The sequence below is a fragment of the Electrona antarctica genome (assembly GCF_951216825.1).
Source record: "Electrona antarctica genome assembly, chromosome: 11".
NCBI lineage: Eukaryota > Metazoa > Chordata > Actinopteri > Myctophiformes > Myctophidae > Electrona > Electrona antarctica.
Genome location: NC_136792.1, coordinates 43,620,245 through 43,645,780, shown reverse-complemented (window position 1 = coordinate 43,645,780; position 25,536 = coordinate 43,620,245). Strand labels below are relative to the sequence as shown.

The window sequence follows — 25,536 nt, the reverse complement described above, 5'->3', positions numbered from 1 at the left end:
GCCCATTCAGGCCTGACGTCGAAATTTAAAAAAAAAAGTTTTCTAAATCATGACAATTTTCGGAAAGATTTGAGGCACATTTTAACGATTTTTCAAAAATAGCAGACCTACAAGTTCATAGCGCGCCACTCGGTGGCGCGCTATGAGCTTGTAGATCTGCTATTTTTCAATAGCTAAATTATAACAATGTTTAAAACACCAAAAGGGGTTCCCGCCCCAAAATGGGTTAATGGTTAATGTGGTTAAACGCTAACGTGACATGGATGTGTTCCAGGTCTCAATGGGCTAGACTACTCTAAAACCAGAAGTGTTTTTCTGTCTCTGTGCAAAAAAGAAGGCAGCGATTCATTTTCAGTAGGGATGTCCCGATCACGTGTTTTTGCTGCCGAGCCGATTACGATCATTAGATTTTGCGTATCTGCCGATGCCGATTTCTCTTCCTGGTCCGATATTTATATTTGTATAGAACACATAACAATATCCAACATCACAGACAATATCCAGTCCAATATCATGATATATGGATATAATATTGATATAGATAATGATGTACCGATCACGTTTCTTTTGCTCCCGATCCGATTCCGATCATTTGGAAATTACGTGATGATCGCCCCCGATTTCCGATCACGTGATCAGATCGGGACAACTCTAATTTTCAGTAGAGATGTCCCGATACTGTATCGGTATCGGGAAAAGTAACGGATCTGCCCTTATTGGTCATATCGGGTCATATCGGTATCGGTGAATATGCCAGTCTAACCACCGATCCGACACAGGGGTAAGGGGTTGACACTATGGCAGGTAAATAAAATGTTGGGACATGTGGAGTTTGCTTTGGAGTTGCCCAAACTACAAGTGCACATTTGAGTGAGGAGTCTGCTATAAACACAACACGAGATATATAGCTAGATAGCTATAAACACAACATGAGATCACAACACTGGTATCGGTATTCGATATCGGTATCGGCTAACACAGAAATGGAGGTATCGGGATCGGAAGCGGAAAAAGTGTATCGGGACATCCCTAATTTTGTGGATTTTGCGATAGATTGTGGACTCAGCACACACACACACACACACACACACACACACACACACACACACACACACACACACACACACACACACACACACACACACACACACACACACACACACACACACACACACACACACACACACACACACACACACACACACACACACACACACACACTATCCAATCCTTCCACTTATACCCTGCAGTACAATGATCCCAGCAGCAAGGTAGAAGAGATATAGCCTATAGTACATTTTAACTGCCAAAATCATTACATATGAATTATTAGTTGCGTCAAATGGAGGCCTATTGACAGTGTGAAGAGTAATAGCAGCAATTATCTTCACATTTGACTGCTCTAATGCTTTTTTTCCCCCGCTCTTTTTAATCACAATGTTTCCGTGTGGTTTCCCTCTCACCTGAGGGGAGATCATGCTGAATAGTATCATTAATATGTCAAGGAACTTGTCATTCTATCTAGGCTGTGGGTGGAATAGTATCAGCAACATTGTTCTATCCTTTCTATTCTGTTCTATTCACTGCTCATCTGGTTCCGTCCCGTTCACCCCCTCACTGACAGGCACCACCTCAGCCCGACAGAGGCCAATAGACGATCAGCCAAGGTGGATAGACCATGATGGTGGATTCGTCCATGGAACGTTTCGTCAGAAAACTCTTAGGATTTAGATCAGTTGTTTAGAACAGTGGCTCTCAAAAATAGCAGATATACAAGCTCACATCGCGTCACTTCGTACCACGCTGAGAGCTTGTACATCTGCTATTTTTAAAATGTGTTGAAAATGTTGAATAATTTAGATTTAGACAGATAGGGGTGGATCCTATAGGGGGCGGATTCTATAGGGAGCGGATCCTATAGGGCTCATACTATCCAGTGGGACTATACTTCTTTCCCAGAGCATTCTACCCACAGGGCGCGGGCACATATACGCGTCAAGAGGCGGCAAGAGAGCGGCTAGTCCAGACGTCTCTTCCTGGTTTTTTAACAGCTGGTGGATGGAAATGACGCTCGCGCACGGCTTCAACCTGGAGTGGCAGGTGTGCTTGCGCCCAGCGAGTTATAAAGGATAGAGGGCGAACGAGGAGCGACAGCCGCGCCTCCAGCTATTCATTTCAATGGAAGTTGCTCAGTGGCGTTTTGAAGCACCCGGAAGGACGCGCTACTTCTGCATTTTTTATGCGGACGTGCTAACTGTTCTCGGGGCTTGATTCTACCTGATGACCATATAGTTACGTCCTATGTCTGCATGAGCAATGACATGGTAATACATCAAATACATAGAAATAGTCATCAAGGACCATAAGTAAGCTAAGAACCTACTTTCTGCACAATTGAATATAAATACACTATAGCAGGGGTCGGCAACCTTTTTGACATGAAGTGCCATGTTTTCATTTTCTTGATAGTCCAGTGTGCCATATCAACATGATTTGAAGTTTGAATACGACACCACTTAAACATTACATATTTGAAATGATGTTGTCTGTCCATAGGCTAGACATAACTTTATATTTTATTTCCCATCAGGATGTAGCCTAATTATCATTAGACTGAGAGCAATAACCCACCTAGCTCCAAGACTCCCTCCCCATGAGTCAGTTATCAGTTTGAATGAATGTCAAATTATGTGCAGGCTGTAATTTGTATGTGAGTGGACTTAACTGACTAAATTGTTTAGAAAACTATCTCTCACACTTATGCCAGTGTGCCAGTGATCACCCTCCCCTGTGCCAATGTTGGCACCCGTGCCTGAGGTTTGCCTACCCCTGCCTGCACTAGAGAATGCTATGTCTACTGTACATAATATGCTATCTAAATTTCATATATATATGGGGTCAAGAGCTTTCAGCCGCTCTGCCCCTCACCTCTGAAACTCCCTCCCCCCTGATATAAAAAACATGGACTCAATCACCTCATTTCAAACCCACATCAAAACCCACCTGTTTAGGCAGGCCTATGATTGATCTGTGTATTCTGCTGCAAGCTATACTTTGTCTGCTTTAGCTTTTAACTGTGTTTTGTGTCAACTGTTTTTAACGTGTTGTACGGCGACCTTGAGTGCCCTGAAAGGCGCCTTATAAATAAAATGTATTATTATTATTATAATTATTATTATTATTATTATTATACACACACACACACAGTATAATCCTCATAATGACCGCAGGCATGTTCTAAAAGTGTGAAAAACAGTGCAGGCTGTCAGCATGTGTTAGTGTCAGGTTATATCCACAGGTAACTGCTTATAGCTCTGGTCCATAGCATCAGAATTACGTCATGCAATCTATTTACATCTAAATACACCACACAGAGAGATTCACAGCTGTGCACTTTGGCACTCACCTCTTAAGCATAACACATACGCTGTCGGCCATGTGATGTGTCAATGTAATATCGCCTCTGACACAATCACGATTGTTTCCTTCTTTGCTCTGCTCCTGTCTGAAGTCATTAATCTTAGAACAGGGTGGTGGTTGGGGTGGGAGGGAGGGGGGGGGGGGGGGGGTGTTAGGTAGCTGCAACATTGAATTCAACACCCAGGCCACATTACAAATTGATAATTTTTCATATCACTGCTTGCAGCGTGTGAGGGGAATACGTTTGTGAATGAGAGAGAGACCTGATTGAAGTTGCGGCCTTCATACTAATGGATAGACGGTCCTCTTAAGAGTCCTGAGTTCACCTCGAGTAGTCTCCACGTGTTTTGTTAACTAGATAAGCAAAATTTATGTTAGAAATGTAAGGCTAATAGTCATGAATAAAATTTTTTAAATATCGGTTATGGATTTTAGGTGGTTTTCAGTGTTGCACATTTTGTAGTTCATATTTTGTAATTCATGCGTGCTATGAAATGTATTGGACTATTTATTTAAATTTTGTGTTGCAGGACCACATTTGAGTGTTTTATTACGCTTTTATATCCTGGATTTAAGTTTGTTTATATTTCATTTACCAAAATCAAATCAAATCAAAATTAGGGATTGGGTTGACAAAAGGCCACATATAGTCGGCAGTCGAGGTGGACGGGTGGGAAATTTAGTATATAGTCTTTTTTATTGGACTAAAATATTGTCTATATATGTACATATATTCATGAATCCACTTGCTGACCGGCTGTCGGTATTGGGCAATTTTTTTATAGGGGTTTCTTGTGACCCTACCATTAAAACATCCTATGGCAGGCAAAAATGTCAAACTTTCCAGTACCATGTAACATGTCAAACTAGGGGGTGTTCATGATTCTGAATCCATTCCAAGCATTAGTTTTGCACAAAATACACTCCATGGGCTAATAACAGCCACAGCCACTTGCCCAAATGTCCTGACCTCATCACATTTTGTGACATTTTGTGTGACGTTTTTTCTGAGAAAACAACGTGAAAAGATCGTGGCTAAAACAGAAGTTAATGGATTTGCGCTCGCAGAAACAGTGCGGGTGGGGCCCTAGCAACCGGGCCTAGCAACCGGGCCTAGCAACCGGGCCTAGCAACCGTAGCGATTCCAAAAATGGAAAACAGCGAGGCCCCGGCTGCCACGTGGCCTGAAAGTCTGGTTGATTATATTTCGAGCGGAGTTGCACCTCTTTATAGAATTCTATAATGTACTGTAACAGTTCCATCTGAATAACTACACATGTAGAGGACATTTGTTTCCCGTCTTTACATTCAAGCTAGTAGTCTTCTTTGGTAGAATAAAGATCTAAATCAGGGGTTCTCAACCCGTGGGTCGCGACCCCTCGGGGGGTCGCCAAATTATTTTAGGGGGTCCCCAAATTATTATTTTTTCACGATTTTTCAAAAATAGCAGACCTACAAGCTCATAGCGCGCCACTCGGTGGCGCGCTATGAGCTTGTAGATCTGCTATTTTTAAATAGCTAAATTATAACAATGCTTAAAACACCAAAAGGGGTTCCCGCCCTAAATGGTTTAAGGTTATTGTAGCAGTCAATTTATATTGGGGGTCGGGAGGGGGCGGGGCGGGGGTCCCGAGACGTTGCCAAAGCATTTTCGGGGGTCCCCGGCCAAAAACGTTGAGAACCCCTGATCTAAATGACCATGACCCAGTGAGACCATGAGGCAAAGCATGTAGAGGATGCCTTGGTGAGGTATAGGTGAAAGCCTCTGAGGACCAACTTCAACTTTACCGGCTAAGTGAAAAACGAATGATTTATATATTCCATGAATTTTCTTCTGTCATTAATTCATCAATCCTTTGATGTGTCTAAATATCAAATGTGGCTTTGGGTTGCATTAAGCTATTTTTGAACGCAGACTATGGTAAACACCAATTACTCGATATTAATTGTTCAGAGGAGAAAAAAAGAAAAAGAAGGAAAAAGAAAGGAACCCACCACAAAAAATGATTCCAGTTTTTCTAGTATCTATTGTTACAAAGAAGGAAACAACTAACGATATCCAAACAAACATTCCTTTAGGTCAAATGGGCTTCTTTTGATCATCATACTCCAGGCTTCTTCTTGATGTTCCACGTACAGTTACAATTAGTGTAATTAGTGTTCAATAAAGCCTTATTTTTAGCTCCTGCAGGTGTAAAATAATTTTGGTTAAGTAGCCTGACAAATTCTTTTGAATCTTTTGAAACTCGTTGAATCGATGACAGTAATGACTTAATAACTGCTAAGTAAAGGATAATGATACGCTGCTGGTGAGAACTCTAGCCTACCTGTCTGCCGTATTGTCTAATGTGCCGTCAACAAGTTAATTAGTTACACCGTCTGGGAGGACTTTATTTCTTTATCTCCTCCATCCTGAAAAACAAATATCTCAATAGAGAAAATTAAGAAATTGAGAGCCTAAAAAAAGACTGACTGCTTTTAACATTTGTGAGAAACTCACTATTGCCGCTAAGTTTTTACTTGAATTATGACTTGTTTGATTATATCTTAAATGGTTTCATATATTTAGCACAGCCACGGGGAGCATGTCACACGAACATTTCACTGTGCATACTAATAGCACTAGTGATGGAAACTGTACTTTTTACTGTACTTTTGATTGGCTGTCTTCGACTATACAAACAGTGTTTTCTTACCATTTCATAGGAAGAAAACACTCACCTGCCAGGTGATTGAGGACCCCCCACCGGGGGCGAGATAGCGCCTTCGCTCTACCCGTCCTGCATGTTCAACACCCTCCGCTGACAGGCACCTATACCTCCCCAGACTGTAAGGGCTCCATCTCGCGCCAGGAGCCCTAAAGTTGGGTGCCACCGATATTGTCCCTCATCATTTGACCCATTTAGGCCTGACCTCAAAATTTAAAAAAATCCTTCTAAATCCTCCATATTTTCACGATTTAAAAAAAATAGCAGACCTACAAGCTCGTAGCGCGCCACTCGGTGGCGCGCTATGAGCTTGTAGATCTGCTATTTTTCAATAGCTAAATTATAACATAATGTTTAAAACACCAAAAGGGGTTCCCGCCCAAAATGGGTTAACTGTCCTTTTGCGCAGATCACGCAAACCTCAGCAAAAAGAAAAGGACAATATCGATGGCCTCCAACTGTACCTCCCCAGACTGTAAGGGCTCCATCTCGCGCCAGGAGCCCTATGTGAGCCATGTTCATTTTGGGATTTAGTATAGAGGGTATGCGCGTGACATCATCATCAAACCCGGAAGTTATGCAGGAATGCCTACTGAGTGGCAAAAAAATACTTTCTGGCCTTGACAACCCATACGTCCAAAACAGTCCTATCTGATTGCATTAAACAACATTACACAATGTTAAACTCACTTTGCCTGTTGCCTTGCCACTCGATTTGCCACTCGATGTGCCATTCCCTTTAAGCATGCGCATACCCTCTATTGTGTAAGAGGCGTTCCGCCGTAAAAAATGCTATCTTGTGCCACCACCTAAATCCTTAAAACACCTCCGCTACCCATGACATTATGCATAGGTGTGGTTTGGGCGTTACGCAACTTAAACCATTCAGTGTGCCAGGTGCCATCCCCTTTAAGAGATCTATTATCCATAATCCATTATGTCCTGGATCTTGCCTTATATGGAAGAGCAACACGTGCTGCCTGGAATACATTTATTTTAGATACAGAGGGTTGTTTTGTGTCCAGTACCTGACTATTCTGCCATCCACTCCACGACCAACACAGCTAATAGGTGTGCTGCGGATATTACTTGCGGATAAAGAATGGCGTACGATGGAGCCCTATGAGTATGTGCAGCGATAAAATATCACCCTCCGTGCCAGGCTTATACCTCCCCCGAACACAGACCAATCGTGTTCATATAATGCTCGGCCAAACCAGATGCTTCATACTTTAAAGATGGAGTGCCGTGATTTTTTTCCACCCTAAAACATGATCATCAGTTCTTATTGTTATATAAGGAGGTATAATTTTTTCAAAAAAGTGTACAGTATTTGTTAAAATGTTGTTTTTATGTGGGCACGCCCACCAGTTCATGAAGTATGCCTGGTTTGCCTGGTGGGTGGTGATGGGTGGTGATCCACCTGAACTGAAGCCGCACCCACAGCTGTAGTTGTATGATAAAGGGGGAGGGGTTAGGGGAGGGGCTGATAGTGTGGTGTCACTATATTACTGTTTATTTCATTGGCCCGTTTGACTGTCAAGGGTTCAGCCTCCAGGAAGAAACTCTAAATACAAAGTTAATACACCATTGCACATAAAAACGACTCCAGGGTGTCTAATGAAGTACTGTCACCTCATAGACACATGAAAAACTGGAAAAATACAAACATTTTGGCACTCCATCTGTATTACTGTATGTTGATCTTCTGTTCGTGGGGGGCTGCACGGAAGCGTCAGTGAATCCACGTTATGAGTCTCCAAAGCCAGGCTAGACTGGACCTGGCCACCGGCATATTCAATAAAGCATTCAATTGACTCTTTTAAGTCCAGGCACAAAGTTCACTTTTATTCACTAGCATTTGAATCCTCCTGATGTGGCTTATGATTTGGGATTGTGTCTATGACCATGAGCTGTGTGCCTTGTTGGTTATGTCAGTATTTCTAGATTTTTTGTATTTATTTTTTAGCTGTGGACCTTCTATGTGTGTACAGCACTTGACAACAATGTTCCCTATAATCGGTCTGAAAAAACACTTTAACCTTCTAAGCGCAACTTGAACAACAACTGCTGAGCAACATACTGATGAGTGCACTTTGTGCTAATGTGAAGTTATGGCTTATTCATAGTTCATACATAATTACAGAATAAGTAACAGTTGCATTACTTGTAATAAACGGTAGGCTATAAGGTCAGTCAAATTAAAAAAGAAAACAAGTTTTTGCATATCCATTATTATTCAGTAATATATATGTGAACACATTTAGAGGAATAAATAAATGTATAAATGAATAAATAAATGTACTTAAATACAATTGGCCTAAATGAGTCAACAATGCATCGGCATACTGATTGATATTGCCAGATGTCTAAAAAAGTTTAGCCCTGGGCGAGGGCCCCTGGCTGACAGGCATCATGATGAATAAAAGACAGTAGGTTAAGCCATTTAGTCTTCTACATCCTGACAGTTTTCTGAAAAAGCTATGTTTCTATGTCAGTCGTTCTTCGATTTTTCAATAGCAGACCTACAAGCTCGTAGCGCGCCACTCGGTGGCGCGCTATGAGCTTGTAGATCTGCTATTTTTCAATAGCTAAAGCATAACATAATGCTAACACCAAAAGGGGTTCCCGCCCAAAATGGGTTAATGTATGCATGTAGCCTACAGCATAATGTGAGCATTTGCTAGGCTATAGGCCTACCATTTGTAGCCTTATACTACTTACTAGCCTACACTCTGAGTTAAATTAACACTGGCTTTTGGCCATGTAGATCGGGGTCCCAGTCCAGAGATGAAAATCATAATGAAATGGCCTAGGCTAACAATTTAATTTGGGGGTCCTTGAAATTAAAATGGCTGAGAATCACTGGGTTAAACTGTAGACTAGTTAATTCACAGAAAATAAAACAACATAGCCTACATCAGGGGTGCCAACATTGGCACAGTGAAGGGTGATCACTGGCACACTGGCATAAGTGTGAGTGAGGATTTTTCCTTTTAAAATAACATTAAATTAAGCTCTCTTTCTCTCTCAAATGCATGCAAATACTGCACATAATTCTACATTTCATTCAAACTGAACTCTGACTGGGGAGGGAGTCTGGGAGAAAGGTGCATTATGTCTAATGATCATTACAATGTCCTGATGTGAAATCATTTATGGACAATCAGCATCTGTTGGAATTGTTTGTGGTGTGGTGTCATAATTCAACATAATGTTGACATGGCACACTGACTATCAAGAAATAAAAACATGGCACTTCATGTCAAAAAAGGGTGCAGACACCTGGCCTACATAACCATGGAAACAGTAGAAACAGTAGAAAGTTTAGCTTTAGTAAGTTTTTAGTTTGTACCTGGATAAGTGCAAATCTCTGGCTGCTATGCACACAGGGGAACAATGTCTTTAATTATATCCATGTTCTTTTTCAGTCTCTTTTCATATGCGACGCAAAAGTACACGTTTGTTTTGGTAGGCTAGATTGATCTCTCCTCCACCTCCTCCCTCATCCTCCTTATGGACAGACACGCTGTTTTGCGTTGGACAAAACTAAACCAGCCGGACCAACGTTAATGTACGTAGGTCAGCGGTGGCCTAAGTGTTAGAGGAGCGCCCTTGTTGCCCAAAGGTTGTCGGTTCCATTCCCCGGACGGGCAGGAAAAAGCTGGGTCGGAAAGTGATTGGTCATCACTCACCCACCCAGCACAGCTGAAGAGCCCTTGAGCAAGGCACTGAACCCCCAACTGCTCCAGTGGAGCTGCTTAGTGGCCAACAGAATAAGACTGTGGTTGTACTGGTCAGCTCCCAGGTTTTAATGTGTGTGTCTGTCTGTGTCTGTCTGTCTGTCTATGTGCAGGGCGTTGCTGAAAATGAGCACTTCATCTACTACACTGGGTAAATAAAGGGGGAAAAAAGGTGTGTGTAATGACGATGCAAAGCGGGGGTAGTCAGGACAGGCAGACAAATAACGCAAAAGCATCAAACCAGTTGGAAACTACAATACACAAATGATCTGGTATTGTTCATGTGCATGTGCTACACAGATTTGTTCTGTGCGGGACGTTCCAACATTGCTTGTCAATGTGGATTGTTTTTAAATGTGCTTTTATATGCTGTGTGATATTGCAGTTAGACCAAGGACTGGAGCCGTTGACCTTCTGGTAAGAAGCTTGCTTACCGCTCCACGGTACTAAGAATAATAACAAAAACCTCTATTCAAAAGCGAGTGAAAATAGTTGAATAGAGGAAAGAAGCACTGCCGTGGTCCTTGTATTTGTCAACTGAAAATAGGTGCTCTTTGGCGAGGGTTCAAACATGAACAAATAAAAAGAGGTCCAAGGCAGTCAAGTGAAAAAGCCTTTATTGTAACGGCATGGCAAAGATCATTAAAACAGACCTTCGCGTTTCGGCTATACAAGACTTTGTCAGGGTCAGGGTAAGTGAAAATAGCTTCACGACAAAAGACAGCAGTATGCAGTGCTTAATATGTAACTCATTAGGTACCGGAGCTCAAGGACCACACAGTCATATGTGTGTACAGTGTCTTTTAACTCTGTCAGATTTTGGATTGTATTTTGGCTTATGTGCGGCATAAATGGTGTAATTCCTTTCTTTTGTTGTGTTGTTATACCATTTTATTTTTCTTGTTCTCTTCATGCTTGTATTTTCTTTTAATCTGACCGTGTGTACAGCACTTTGGTTGACCACTCACCACTGGTCTTTGTAAATGTGCTTTATAAGTTTGATTTGATTTGAGGTTAGAGGTAAGCTTGTAGGTCAAAGGCTATCCACGGACATTTGACCATGAGTGAAGCCCATTGTTATGATTCCTGCCTCTGATTCTTGGATTGTCTTCATCAGTTTCCCAAACCTTTCAGTTCGAGACCCAAATGAAACATTTGGTGTCTCCATGCGACCCGAACTTACAGAATAAATTATTATATTATAAAAAATCACACCCGTGTGAAGTGAGGGGTGCTCTTATCATCGTACATCATCATGCATCATCTCATACTGGCCAATCAGAATGCCTGTTGCCACAAACTTCCGCCATATTTGGTGGACATTTGACCTAATTTCTCCTTTCATTGTCGATGGCAAATATGAGACGTGTGGGGACAAGATGACGTAAAATGTCCCTTCATTGTCAATGGAATTTAATGTTTGTGTTGTGGACATATGACCTAATTTCTCCTTTCTTTGTCGATGGCAAATATGAGACGTGTGGGGACAAATTACGTACATGTACATTTTCCCTTCATTGTCAATGGCATTTAATGTTTGTGGGGACAAAAGCTGTATATAAGAGGGGCTAGGAGGGGCTGTGTTATTGAATAACACATTTTAGAAAATGTATAGATTTTTCACCCCCTGGATGCTAACTATAGCACAGAAGGTCCGTGCACCACTCTTTCCTTTTCTCTGAAGAGGCGGTGGAAGCAGGCCCTTCATCCACCTCTGCCAATGCCTTTATGCTAGTGATTCTCAACCTCTTTCATTTCAAACATCCCCCTAGTTTCATATGCATTAGGCGGCAGGCCACGGGCATAGTCAGACCTCCATTCCATTTCAGCTCTGGGACCCTTAAGTCTACACTGTAACATCTTCAGTGTTTATTTAACTCTGAAACAGTACAAAGGGAACCAAATGGACCCGTTTCGTTTGTATACTCTGAGAGTTATACTGTACAGACCCAAAAGGGTCCAGTTATACCCCTTGGATGTCCCCGCATCCGACGTGAATCCTGGCCCCAATCAATGGCATTCATCTGCCCTTTGGAAAAAGACAGATAATGGAACAAGACAGCACGTAGAAAGAGTGGAAATCGGGGGAGGCCGTTATTAGCGATCTAAAGAGGATACTCTGCTTTGTGCTCGTTTTTGAAATGGGAACAGAAGGTGGCTGCGGAGGCTTGGAGGGTCAATGTCAGTGGAATGGGGTCACACGTTGATGATGCTGTACAGTGATTTTGAAAAGGCCCTTATCCTGCATCGATCCTGCAGGCAATCGTCCATCAGTACTGCAAAAGCCACAGTGTTATTTATTACTAGTCCATACCCGTCCGGGGATATGAGAGAGATATGAGGGATTGAAAGAAACTTTGTACTTGGTACCTATAACAGTACCTGCAACAGTTCCAACACACGTCAGCAACACGCAGGCACGCACACGTCCCATTGACGCGTCACGGATCAAACAAACCCAGGTGCATCCATGCAATGTATTATTATTATTTTTTTAATCCGATCTCGCGAGTACAAAACCATTGTTTTTACACTGAGAGAAGACGGCATAGACTATGTGTCATCACACGATCACTTCTGGTTCAATGAAGGAGTTCACAGCTGTCAAAAGGATTCTGGCAACACCACCGTGTTTAGCCACCAGATGGCGGCATGTCATCGGTTTTAAAACCTCTGCTTACAACATTGTACAACATTCGGCTGTACAACACTCAAAGCACTGAAAACATTCTTCAGTGCTTTGAGACTGACAGAGCGAGCCGGAGTTGTTGGTGGGCAAATGTATTTAGCAGATGACTGAGTGGGTGGGGTCTGGCGTTCAGAACACGTTGGCAATATTTATAGCCGGTATTGGTGGCGGTATGTGTGCGGCGGAGTGGTTGATACATGAAGAAACTGTCATTGAGTATCATAATGTGCCATGAAAAAGGTTGGCACTGACAACTGACAAACTTATTTCCGGCTGGCCAGCAATGGCCAGCCGGAAATAAGTTTGTCAGTTGGACTATTTTCACTAGGTATGGGGCTTAGAATTTACAATTTAGGCATTTAGCAGACGCTCTTAATCCAGAGCGATTTACATTAAGCAATAACAAAAACATGGCATACATCACATATATAAAAAGTGATCATGAATCATGCGTAAACTAAGAACGTAACAGTGGAGTATCTATGTAAACTATACATACTATACTATATAATATATTATACATGTGTACTATAAAGTGCTATGACTACATAAAATGAAATTCTAGAGCTGTCTACGTAACACGCTATAAGTCTGTTTAAAATACTATCTAAGTCTACATAAAGTTCTATCTAAGGGGCTAGGCTTGTTGTATGTGCAACTATGCTGTAACACCAAACATCAGTCTCTCAAACTGTTACATGCCAGAGCATGTTTGTGATATCTTATCATCTTATGATGGCTGAAAACCGCATTTTCGGAACGACCCTGCCTGCAGTGGAAGAGTAATGTAACAGGAATGCAGTAAATGTCGGGTGGCGGTATGTGTGCGGCGGAGTGGTTGATACACGAAGAAACTGTTATCGAGTATCATAATGTGCCATGAAAAAGGTTCAGAAAATTATGCATGCGAAAGGTCACATAAGGTTTTATTATAGGTCGGAACACTGAGAAGACATCACATGGCACTGAAGAAGAGAGCGACACACAAGAGACTGTCTGGAAAAGGCACAGCGAAAAAAGTCTGTGACACTTTCATGATCTCACCATCTGGTTGTCTGGGTTGACGTATTCTCTGGGCAAAAAGGAGAAACATCGCTTAGAAATCCTAGGCACACCCTGGATTTCATTTTAATCAGAAGAGCAGCCTGAACGCTGAGGCAAAAGCCTAACAATGGTTCAGGCAATCACACTGACACATCTGATGAATGCCTAGCCCTCGCAAAGTGGATAACAACAGTATGAAAAACTCAGGTGAAAGGAAGGGGAAAAACGAGCAAATACTGTGGTCTATTTTTCTGTCGTTTTATCAGATCTTAAACCTGTATTACTTGTAGCAGACATTTTAGAAAAGTAAAACCTTTTCCCCCGTAGCTCAGTCTGTCTTTTAATGCAAGCAAATTCAAATCTGTGTTACTACCATCTGTCGCCATCCACTCTCCCTAGTTTGTGGACTGGCACTTCTCTCCTCTCACGATCACTGGAATGTTGTCTGGGCTCCGGAACTCTGCTCCACAGTGATTGGTAACTTATAATGTTCGTGATCTGTGAAAATAAGTTCCTTCCGTATCTGTACTAGGTCCTGCTATGTCACTCCAGATCTGAACCAGCTCAATGACCGTCTGAATCATACATGCAAAATGACCCACGCGTCAGTGCCTGCCCTGGAGTTCAAGGCCTGGTTGAAGAGACTGTCATTCCTCATTCAGCATAGTATTATGCTCCTGATACTGTCCTGGCGATTTCCCAGAGATGTATTTCTGTCACGTCTGCTTTGAACACCATCTTATAAAACACAACACATCATCTCATGAAATATCATCTCACAAAACCCACCCATGCACTAGGGGTGTGCTGAAATATTGATATGGCGATATATATCGATACGTCCTCCCGCGATAAATAATCGATATTGATTATTAAAATATCGATATCGGGAACATTTTTGAAATTTGAAATGTTGTTCATAATGAAGTGATGAACAACATGTTTAGAAAAGGAGGAAATGACAGCTAAAATAAAGCAAATCCCACTCAGATTCCACAGCAACCAGAAGTACTGAATTACTGGATGGTGATTTGTCCAAAGTCTCCAAACAGCTTTGTGGGAATACAAAATGCTGCATTTTTTCAGTTCCAAGTATTTTGTAGTTGCAGATATCGTGATATATCGTTGATGAAATTTCATACAATATATCGATATATCGCAAATATCGCAATATATCGAATATCGTGATATTATCGTTATCGAGGGCCTAATATTGCGATATATATCGTATCGTGAGGAACCCATATCGTCCCACCCCTACCATGCACCCCACGCCCCACCTCACTCCTTCCTTCCCTTTCCCATCCCCATGCCTAGTAGTCCAAACCTGGGAATGACACACACCTCTATGCCTACCTTGGAGTACATGGCCCCATTGAGGACCTCTCCGTTGCGGATCCAGATGATGGAGGCGGCCGGCTTGGCGTTGTCGGCATGGCAGGTCAGATTCAGGGGGTCTCCGGCTCTCAAGCTCACCACAGGCCCCCCGCTTATCACCGGGTCCTCTGGGGGAACTGTGGGTGCAGACGAGAAGAGAGGGGAGGGGAGGGGGAAAGTAAATTGAATACTTTAGCCAACCACAGAGGTCAATGAATGTGTTTTAATGGATTATTAACAAGCACAATAGAACAACGTGAAATTCACTATAAAGGGAAAATGTGAGCTATTGATGAAAAACATATATAGTCGTAATCAAGGTGAGCTATTATGTAAGTATATAATATGGTTATATAATATTTTTTAAATGAAATAGCAAATGAATGGAGATACTAGCCAAGGATATTGCATATCCAGCACACTGCTGAATAGAAAGAGCTGTGATGACCTCGATAAGACAAAGCTAATTACAAATGGTACCTGCAGGGGTTTGGCTGAATGGAACATAACCTCCTCTAGCCTGAGTTATACTTAGTTGTACGCCGGTGTCTTGCACTGCAATTGGCAGATCTACAAGCTCACAATGTGTCGCAGGGCGACACATTGTGAGCTTGTAGATCTGCTATTTTCGGTGTGCGAGACACTGGCGCGGAACCAGGTACATAAATCTTGCATCACTCAACAGTGAAATGAGAACAGTGATGCTGCCAAGAGTTAAAAGTGTAATTCTGTAGTAAATTAATGAAGTATGTTTTCTCCTCCTCTCTCCTAAAATCCCAAATCTCAGCAATCTGTGGTCATTTGTTCCAAGTAGGTAATGGTGTAGCAAGGATATCATTTGCATATGTAATGTAAAATGTAATCCAAAACATATTGTGATTTTTATCACAATAATGGGACTGATCGGGGGTAGCCATACTGGGACGTAAATTGGGACTTGATCGCCCCGGCTGGGGTATGATGTTGTGAGACCCGAAACCCCGATGATCTTAGGTAATGGTATAGCAAGGATACATTTGCATATGCAATCCAAAACATATTGTGATTTTTATCACAATGATGTTAATCTGTACTGTAGATTCTGCCCCAACACCACCACCACCACCACCACCACCACGCACGCACGCACGCACGCACGCACGCACGCACGCACGCACGCACAGTGGTGTGTACACAAGTGAGTGATTACGCTCCTCTTCCTACTTTTACCCACGTGCTAATCACCCTGTTTTCATGCCGACAGCAGTGAATTATTGATTGGCCTCCGCGCTCATTACAGTGCAGATCTGGGGCGAGATACAAATTAAGGGCTATCAGCATCTGTCATGTTCACCTGCACCAGTGTCATGATAGGAGGTAAGACTGGCAGGAGTACAGCGGTCTGTCTGCTGCCAGCATCAATTAATACAAGCAAGAAGGGAGGAATAAGGCATACGGTATTGTACTTTTAACAACTGAGCAGAGATAAATAAGGCTGTTAATGAGATCCCTGTACTTTCTGCATGGGCATAATTGGGGTTTGACAAGTGGTATTGTGCTTTTAGACTTTTCATTGAATTTCATTATCATCAATGCTCTGCTTTCTTGCCTAGTTTAGTGTTTCCACTTGTTTTTCTTAACCCATTCAGGCCTGACGTCGAAATTAAAAAAAAAAAGTTTTCTAAATCATGACAATTTTCTGAAAGATTTGAGGCACATTTTAACGATTTTTCAAAAATATCAGACCTACAAGTTCGTAGCGCGCCACTCGGTGGCGCGCTATGAGTTTGTAGATCTGATATTTTTCAATAGCTAAATTATAACATAATGTTTAAAACACCAAAACGGGTTCCCGCCCCAAAATGGGTTAATGGTTAATGTGGTTAAACGCTAACGTGACATGGATGCGTTCCAGGTCTCAATGGATTAAGTGTGCCTGCTCTCCATGGTGGCCCATAGCTCTAACCTGGTATATGTATGTCGATCCTCTATTTCTTCCAAAAAGTGTTCTCTTAGACGAGTTTTATAGGTACTGCCTACACTACATGGGCAATGTAGGATCAGGCCTTTTATAGTGCCTGTCTCAAAGGGAGCATGGTTGGTTGCTATAACCTACTGGACCATATCACCTGTGGGTTTTTGTAAATAAACTACCTGAATTATTATGTGGGTAAAGTTAACTGGTTTGTTGAGTATTCAAACAGGATTGGCATGGTCCAGTGGGAGGGGCCTAGCCTTAGTGTATACCCATAGTTTCATTATATAGATATTCCACTGTTAGGTTCTTAGCTTACGTATGATAATGAAATGATGACTATTTTTGTATATTTGATGTATTACCATGTTTTGTTCTTGCTTACTGTGAATCGCGCTGGATTTAGAGTGTCTGCTAAATGCCTAAATTGTAAATTGTAAATGAAAGTGCTTGGACTAGTTAGCTTGCAGAGAATGGTCCCTATTTTACAAATGATACCCACTTATTGTGGCCTGTTTGGATATCTCTAGTAAAGCTGTTTGAGTTTGAAATGCTGTGTTATCTACATATACTGTATCTTGTGCATTGTTCCAATGCTCTTTAATCTGGTCTTCATTAAAATTCAACGAGAAAGGCAGAAGAATAGTCAGGTCGGCACAGTAGCAGATCAAACAACAGTTGACTGTTCTGTCTGATCAGTCAAGAAAACTGCATTAGTTTATGCTCACTCTAAGAATAGAATTAACTGAACTGTATGCAAATGACTGTAAAAACTATGAAAAGGCTCGCGACTGTGTGACTCTTCCACTGGGGGAAAAAGAGCAAGAGAACATGTCAGGAGCAATGATGGCATTGTGACAATTGATTGGAGAGATCCAGTGTTATTGGCTTGCTGTCAGCACTCGCTCGCTCACTCACTCACTCGCCCACAATGCTGAAACATTAATTAAATGTCAAGCATGCGAGGCATACGTAAAGCGCCTATTATTTCCGATGGGACAAATTGGATGGAAATATTCACTGGTTAGGGTAGTCTCTGAGAGCCTAACAGCATGTGACTGATGGTGGCACCTACCGGTATGAGTGGTATAAGCCCATGAAAGAGAGGAGGGGGTGGTTTTTTGCCTGCCATTGACTATACCTTGTCATAAATAGCGAAGGTGAAATTATGAGCCCTTTACTGTGCATTCCAGTTAAATGGGTTCTCTCTCTCTCTCTCTCTCTCTCCTCTCTTCTCTCTCCTCTCTCTCCTCTCTCTCCTCTCTCTCTCTCTCTCTCCACCACATCAAGGTCTCCGGTCCATGGACTCACTGTGAAGGCCAAGAAGTGAATCAGCCAATGACTTGATGAGACTTTGCCAGAGTTTACGCCCACACACTGTCTCAACAGCTCTCTCCGTGGCTTCATTTTGACCCGTAATACACTTAATTGTCTGGTTTTAAATCAGCAATACGTTCTCCCTCTGGAGGAGGAGAAATTGTGGTGGGCGGGGGGGTGGGGGTGGGGGATGTGCGGCGTAAGGTTAAAATTTAATGCACCCGTGGAATCCTTCTATAGACAGAACGGTTGTTGGTAGATTATGCAGATGGGCTCTGTCGCTATATTTCAGTCGGTGGTCTCTGGAGGGTTGCCCACCAGCAGCAGCATGCGGCAAACCGTGTAAAAGAGGGACGCGCTTGGCTGCCTCCGCTATACATGCTAGACAGCCTCCCTTTGCTTGGTTTCCTTATTTCCTCCATGTGTCACGCATCTCTGTCAACGCAAAGGTGACGGCAGCAGCATGTGGATTGACAATTTCCACAGGTTTACAATGTGCTGCTTGTCACAGACGCAGATGCCCTTTGCAAACTTTCATTGTCTAGCCCATTCTGGGCGGGAACCCCTTTTGGTGTTAGCATTATGTTATGCTTTAGCTATTGAAAAATAGCAGATCTACAAGCTCATAGCGTGCCACCGAGTGGCGCGCTACGAGCTTGTAGATCTGCTATTTTTGAAAAATCGAAGAACGACTGACATAGAAACATAGCTTTTTCAGAAAACTGTCAGGATGTAGAAGACATTTTTAGAATCTGATCTCAGGTCAAAATGGTCTAGAGATGAAAAGAGAGAGTGCCCCGCATCAAAACAAAACAAGAATGGCAGTTCTGAGATGCAATTGACCATATACAGTACACATGGAAGCCTGTCCTTCCTGGCAGACTTGGTAGGGGGGATACTTGTCAAGACGATAGCGTCCCCTCTCCCCAAGTATACCAGCTAAAAGAATAGCGTCCCCTCTCCCCAAGTATACCAGCTAAAAGAATAGCGTCCCCTCTCCCCAAGTATAACAGCTAAAAGAATAGCGTCCCCTCTCCCCAAGTATAACAGCTAAAAGAATAGCGTCCCCTCTCCCCAAGTATAACAGCTAAAAGAATAGCGTCCCCTCTCCCCAAGTATAACAGCTAAAAGAATAGCGTCCCCTCTCCCCAAGTATAACAGCTAAAAGAATAGCGTCCCCTCTCCCCAAGTATAACAGCTAAAAGAATAGCGTCCCCTCTCCCCAAGTATAACAGCTAAAAGAATAGCGTCCCCTCTCCCCAAGTATAACAGCTAAAAGACGATAGCGTCCCCTCTCCCCAAGTATAACAGCTAAAAGAATAGCGTCCCCTCTCCCCAAGTATAACAGCTAAAAGACGATAGCGTCCCCTCTCCCCAAGTATAACAGCTAAAAGACGATAGCGTCCCCTCTCCCCAAGTATAACAGCTAAAAGAATAGCGTCCCCTCTCCCCAAGTATAACAGCTAAAAGACGATAGCGTCCCCTCTCCCCAAGTATAACAGCTAAAAGACGATAGCGTCCCCTCTCCCCAAGTATAACAGCTAAAAGACGATAGCGTCCCCTCTCCCCAAGTATAACAGCTAAAAGACGATAGCGTCCCCTCTCCCCAAGTATAACAGCTAAAAGAATAGCGTCCCCTCTCCCCAAGTATAACAGCTAAAAGACGATAGCGTCCCCTCTCCCCAAGTATAACAGCTAAAAGAATGTCTGAGCTAACTCAGCATGTGCATCTTTAGTTTTCCTCATGGGGAAATGGCCTTATGCCTGTTCTAGAAACAACACAGCCCTGTGAGGAAGGCCTGGGCACCAGCCCAGGCAGCCTCCCCTGAATATTAATGTGACCATGAGGGCAAACAAAGTTGAGCATAACTTAAAGAGATCTTTCTACTCTGCCGGGATCTCCCCGTCACCCCGACTGCAACTGACACCGTGTTCTGACAGTTATATACAAAGGCTAAGGCCTCGAACTTGAGCTAGCCGTCATAATTACCAAGCTGTTTGCAAACTCGGCAGCCCCTAATGGCTCTAAATTAGCACTTTGCCGGAGCCACACGATGGATCTGGCATAAGTAGTACGGTTGGTCAGCGCTTCGGATTGATCGCTCCTCTTTAACCCATTTTGGGCGGGAACCCCTTTTGGTGTTTCAAGCATTCTGTTATACTTTAGCTATTGAAAAATAGCAGATCTACAAGCTCATAGTAGTGAGCTTGAACTTGTAGGTCTGCTATTTTTGAAAAATCGTAAAAATGCGGCACAAATCTTTGAATAGGTATACATTCTTTCAGAGCGAACGTTTTTTTTATTTCGACGTCAGGCCTACATGGGTTAATTACAGGACTTGCTGGCTGTTCATTGCCCCCGCTGCTGCTCCACTCACCACCCTGTCAACGGTGGATACAAGTATGCCATCTTCTCTTCTCACAAACGGACACTTACCGTAGCCTCCCTTATGTATACACACATGGACAAGCATGGAGGTGTGAGGGTGCCGTGTCATTAGCCAGACGGCTCATTATTCCGGCGGCCCGTTGGTCCAACTTGCGCGCACTAACCCTATCCCTAACACCTAACTGAAGCCACATATAGACAGACTAATGCATTTTTTTAAGCGCTGCCACAATAATGCAGAACCTGATTGGCTGAGAGATCACACAACACATTATGTTTTTTAGATCTAAATGTAATACATGTGGCAGACTTAAGTTAGCAACAAACAAAATTCACTTGTTGTTTTTTCTTAAAGGATTTCTTGGAGTTGCATTGAAAGTAAAAAGGGCCTCTTGCAAGTCACACCTCAATGGGTATAATTTCACATGTTTATGCTCTGAGGCTAGTCTAAGCAGAACCCCTACTGGCCTGTCTGTCACATTTCAAATAAGCCAATCCTGGCCCTCAGCCAGGGGATGCCGGTACGTGTTTCATTTCAACACTGCTGGAATGTAATGGAATTTGGATCACCTCAGCAGATTTGAGATAAGACGTTTTTGTGTTCATTTCATGTTTCTCTCCCAAACCCGTACTGCTCCAAGACATGGCTGCTGCATGGCCATAAACCTCCAGTGCTTCCCCTAGCAGCGCTGTACTGTACGTCTTGGTGGAAGAGAGAAATGGTGAAGTCAGACGTATTGGGTTTCAGTGAGATCATTTACTTTTAGTGTATAATCAAAGATATCCATAAACGAGACTGAGGCTTATCGATGTGTAATTAACCCAACAGCGTGATGCAGTATGTCTGTCGCCTGCGAGAAGGAAAGGGTCCAAATAAAAAGCCCAGGGTTATAAAGCTGCGATAGCTGCCTTCTGTCCCGCGAGACGTTTCAATTCGCCCAGAAACACCTCCCTGAAACCGTCCATTCTTTTTTTTTTTTTTAACACATTTTATTCAAAGAGTATGACATCATATTATGCAAGTTTCACAGAAAGAAAATACAACTCTCTTGTTTTTATATTTTCTCCCACAACTCCTTTCCCAATCCTCCCCACCCACCCACCATCTTTCCCCACGAGGCCAGACATACAAACAACATAAATTATATACAGGTATAAAACCAATAAGTTGAGTACATAACTAAGATACACACAACATATATACAGGTATAAAACCAATAGGTTGAGTACATAACTAAGATACAAAGAAAGGGATCACATGGTTACGTTCACAGAAAAAAACGTCCATTCTTAAGGAGAACGCTTCATACGTTGTTGCACGACGGTGCCGCGGCGTGCCGAACATAGCAGACCCACATCATCACAACAACGCGGCGCATCCGCAACGCGTTGTGATCTTGCAGCTCTGCCATTTTCGACATGCAACACCGCCCTGCGACGGAACATACGTCAGGCGCTGTAATTGGCCCGAGAAGTCTACTTTGGTCTGGTGAGTGGGTCGCGCCCTGAAAATGGCTGATCTACAAGCTCACAGCAGCATCGTAGCATGACACATTGTGAGCTTGTAGATCGTCAATATTTCAGTGTGCGGCAAGTGTGACATGCCCTATACTGCTGTGGCTGAGGGGTGTTGCCTAAACCAGGCCAATGTCATCATGCTGCGCGTGCAGTCGTGCACACAGCACACACACGCACACACACACACACACGCACACACGCACGCACGCACACACACACTGACCCTGGCTTCTTATGAGCGCAAGCAAAGGCATGCTACAATGTGCTGTGAGCCAAAATGCAATTTGGAGGTGAATGAACGAGAGAGAGAGCTCTCCCCTCACAAGGAGCTGGGAAGACGTAGGGTTGCGGCGGCTGGCGTTTGTAGTGGCGTGCTTCAGTCAACGTGCCCTGAACAACAATAAGGCTCCCAACTCGCCTGTCTATTTCGGAACAATGCCTGCGCCGGGCCGCCTGCCGTGGCGACAGCTTGCAGAGTTTGTGATAGATAGAGGGGAAAAAAATAAATAACAGAAGACAAAAGCGAGTGGAGAGAAAATACCGTGTGTGGGTGGATACAAGAGACATGGTGGCTCACTGGCCCAAATCACAGGCCCTCTTCAAGTGCTGTCACCTACGCCTGTTTGAAAGCCACAGGATCCTATGACATGCACACTGCACACACGCACGCTCTTTGCTCTCGCACACATACCCGCACGCACAAATACCTGCACGCATTGGGATAGAGTCTATCCGTCTCGTCTATCCGATGCACGCACGCACGCACGCACGCACGCACGCACGCACGCACGCACGCACGCACGCACGCACGCACGCACGCACAGAGTTGGATGCTAGAATGAGATGAGACAAAAGAAATGAAAGAGGCAGCGATAAATGTCTCCTGCAAGCTTCCTCGATTTCATCCATGAGTGATAAGTGATGGCTCTCGGCCTCACCTTGGTGGGCGAGCGGAGCAGGAGGAGACAGAGAGGTAATGAGTGGTCTCGTTTGAGGTATGAACAGGGACGGAATAACCCCCACGAGGACCCCTTGGCCGGTAATATCTGCAGGGCCCCCATAGTGTGCGTGAGTGTGACATTGTCGTGTTTTTCCGTGTTTTTTATCATCTTTTTAACTAAATCAACAGCCAATGAAGGGCCCAGGAGCCCTTTTCACGGCGTCAAACCTAGTACCTCATGGTCCAATTTCCCCGAAGGGCCCCTGAGAGCCAAGGGCCCCTGGGCCACGGCCCCACTGGCCCAATGGCTAATTTGTCCCTGGTTATGAAAGTGTGTGTTGGTCACACAGGTGGATAAAGCAGGAAGTACAATGGTACAGGTGTGAAACATTTATACACTTAAAGCCACATACTACGTAGTAGCCTCCATTTATCCCTCTACACCGAATCTTTTCGCCGAAAAGCTTACAATGTGTACACATTGTAGATTTCATAATTTTGCGGAATGTTTGCCTCTTATATGACATGCCCAGAATCTGGACACTAGGGGTTAAGTGGCTAACAAACGAATCTATTTAGTTGATTATAAATAAATAAAAAATCACCCCCGTGTGAAGTGAGGGGCGCTCTTATCGTCACACATCATCATCTCATTCTGGCCAATCAATTTGCGTCCTCACCTTCGTCTTGAATGTTTGTGTTTACACAATGTTTGTAACACTCAATGCTGGCCATTCATTGTCAATGGCATTTAATGTTTGTCTTAGGACAAAGTTTGTGTTTACACAAACTCTCAAAGTTGGACATAGGGTTGGAACACTTGCGTACCAAAGTTTACAAAAGGCAAGCAAGGGAAATTAGTTCTGTGAATTTTCAGACCTGCATTTGACTGTGAATTTATTTTATATTTTCTTCATGGCCTCTGCCCACGGCAGGGTCATACATTGAGTTGAGAATAGTAATTCCTAGCACTGTGCAATGTAATTGATCAAATAGAATAAAAAGCTTAACAAAACATGCCTCTCTTGAAAACTGAAACATAATTGTCCGTGGACAATCGTTCAGCCTTAAGACAATACAGAGAGCATCAGATAAGATCAACCACAGTGAGGTGTAGTAAATTGATTTAAAAGGTATACTATAGTGAAGGTCACAATGACCTTTATCTTTAACAACCAGGCGATTTCTAATCTGTTCAATTGGGTCCATGAGATTGGAACACACGGACAGACAGGCTGAAAACATGTCTTGGCCACGACTTTGGTTGTGAGCTTGAATATCTGCTATTTCTGGTGCAGGCCAGCAGTGCTAAATCAGACTTCACGAGACACACATCAGGAACATGGATGCATGGATACGGGACAAGTATAACATACAGTTATAGCGCCATCAAGAGGCCAGTTTTTTATGTGAAACACATTTTCTTTTTATTTGTGATCCTGTCGTAATAAATCCTTTACAACACACTACAAGTTCCAGCTACTGTAAGTCTTTGTCTATTAACTTTGGCTATTGACGGCTACTTCACTCAATACCAAACAATGCACGCCCACAACAAACCTGCTGGAGACCTGCATGTGCTCCGAGGAGCACTTTTTCTAGTTTACAAATGTGTTTGGCAAAGTGTAATGAAATTATACTCCACTCAGTACACTGCACAGTAGACAGTATAAACATCTGGTCACAGCTGAAGTCCTGTTGCATTGCAGTGCTCTGTCTATAGGAATGAATACAGAAATAAAAGACAATAGCCGGTTATTGGATGCATTGAAGCAGAATGTAGCTGTGAATGCCGTGCTAGAGGATCAGTTGTGGCAGTAGGCGCCTAAAACGCACAGTATGTTTGTGAATGCAAAAAGTACAAAAAGGAAAAGAACGCACGAGCACATGCATACAAATACAAAGACGTACAAACATCTGTTTCCTCGTCTGTATACTTCACATGGCTGTGCTGCGGTATAACGGAACACCAACTCCCTCCAACAGCTCCACAGCCATATCCAAACTCAGCCCCCTCCTCGTCCTCACCTTCTGCATATTCCCCACGGGCATATAGTGCCCTATAGACTGAATGCGGGGGTTTCTCGGGGGTTTCTTGTGTTGCGTTGCGACACATTGTGAGCTTCCAGAACTTCACAACTTCGGGGAAGTTTCAGGTTCTGGAAGGTTCTGTGAATTACTCTTTGTCGTCGTAAAAAAGCCACAAGATGGCCGCTCTAACACCTGAGCCTCTGCCGCCACAGCCTTTGTGTTGCAGAAGAGAGAGATGAGCAGGGTGGGTGAGGCGAGCGGAGGAAGGGGTAGAAGAGAGTGCATGGGTGAAGGAGTGGGTTTGGTGCCATTTTGTAATAGCATTTTGTCCTCTAGTACTGTGTGAGCATACATTGTTTTTACGTAGGTTGCACAAGTGGGACTGCAGTCCCCTTAAACCTGGCAG

The 25,536-nt window shown here is 43.3% G+C and overlaps 1 protein-coding gene across 19 annotated transcripts in view; it reads right to left on the bottom strand.

Moving 5' to 3' along the window:
- kirrel3b (kirre like nephrin family adhesion molecule 3b) overlaps positions 1-25,536 on the bottom strand; it is a 310,341-nt gene that overhangs the window by 79,134 nt on the left and 205,671 nt on the right. For 11 of the 19 annotated variants that reach the window (XM_079513465.1, XM_079513476.1, XM_079513477.1 and 8 more), the window contains exon 4: positions 14,949-15,118. In XM_079513465.1, the coding sequence (XP_079369591.1) occupies positions 14,949-15,118 (170 nt within the window). The remainder of the gene's footprint in view (positions 1-14,948; positions 15,119-25,536) is intronic. The other 8 variants (XM_079513479.1, XM_079513481.1, XM_079513482.1 and 5 more) reach the window with 1 other exon arrangement.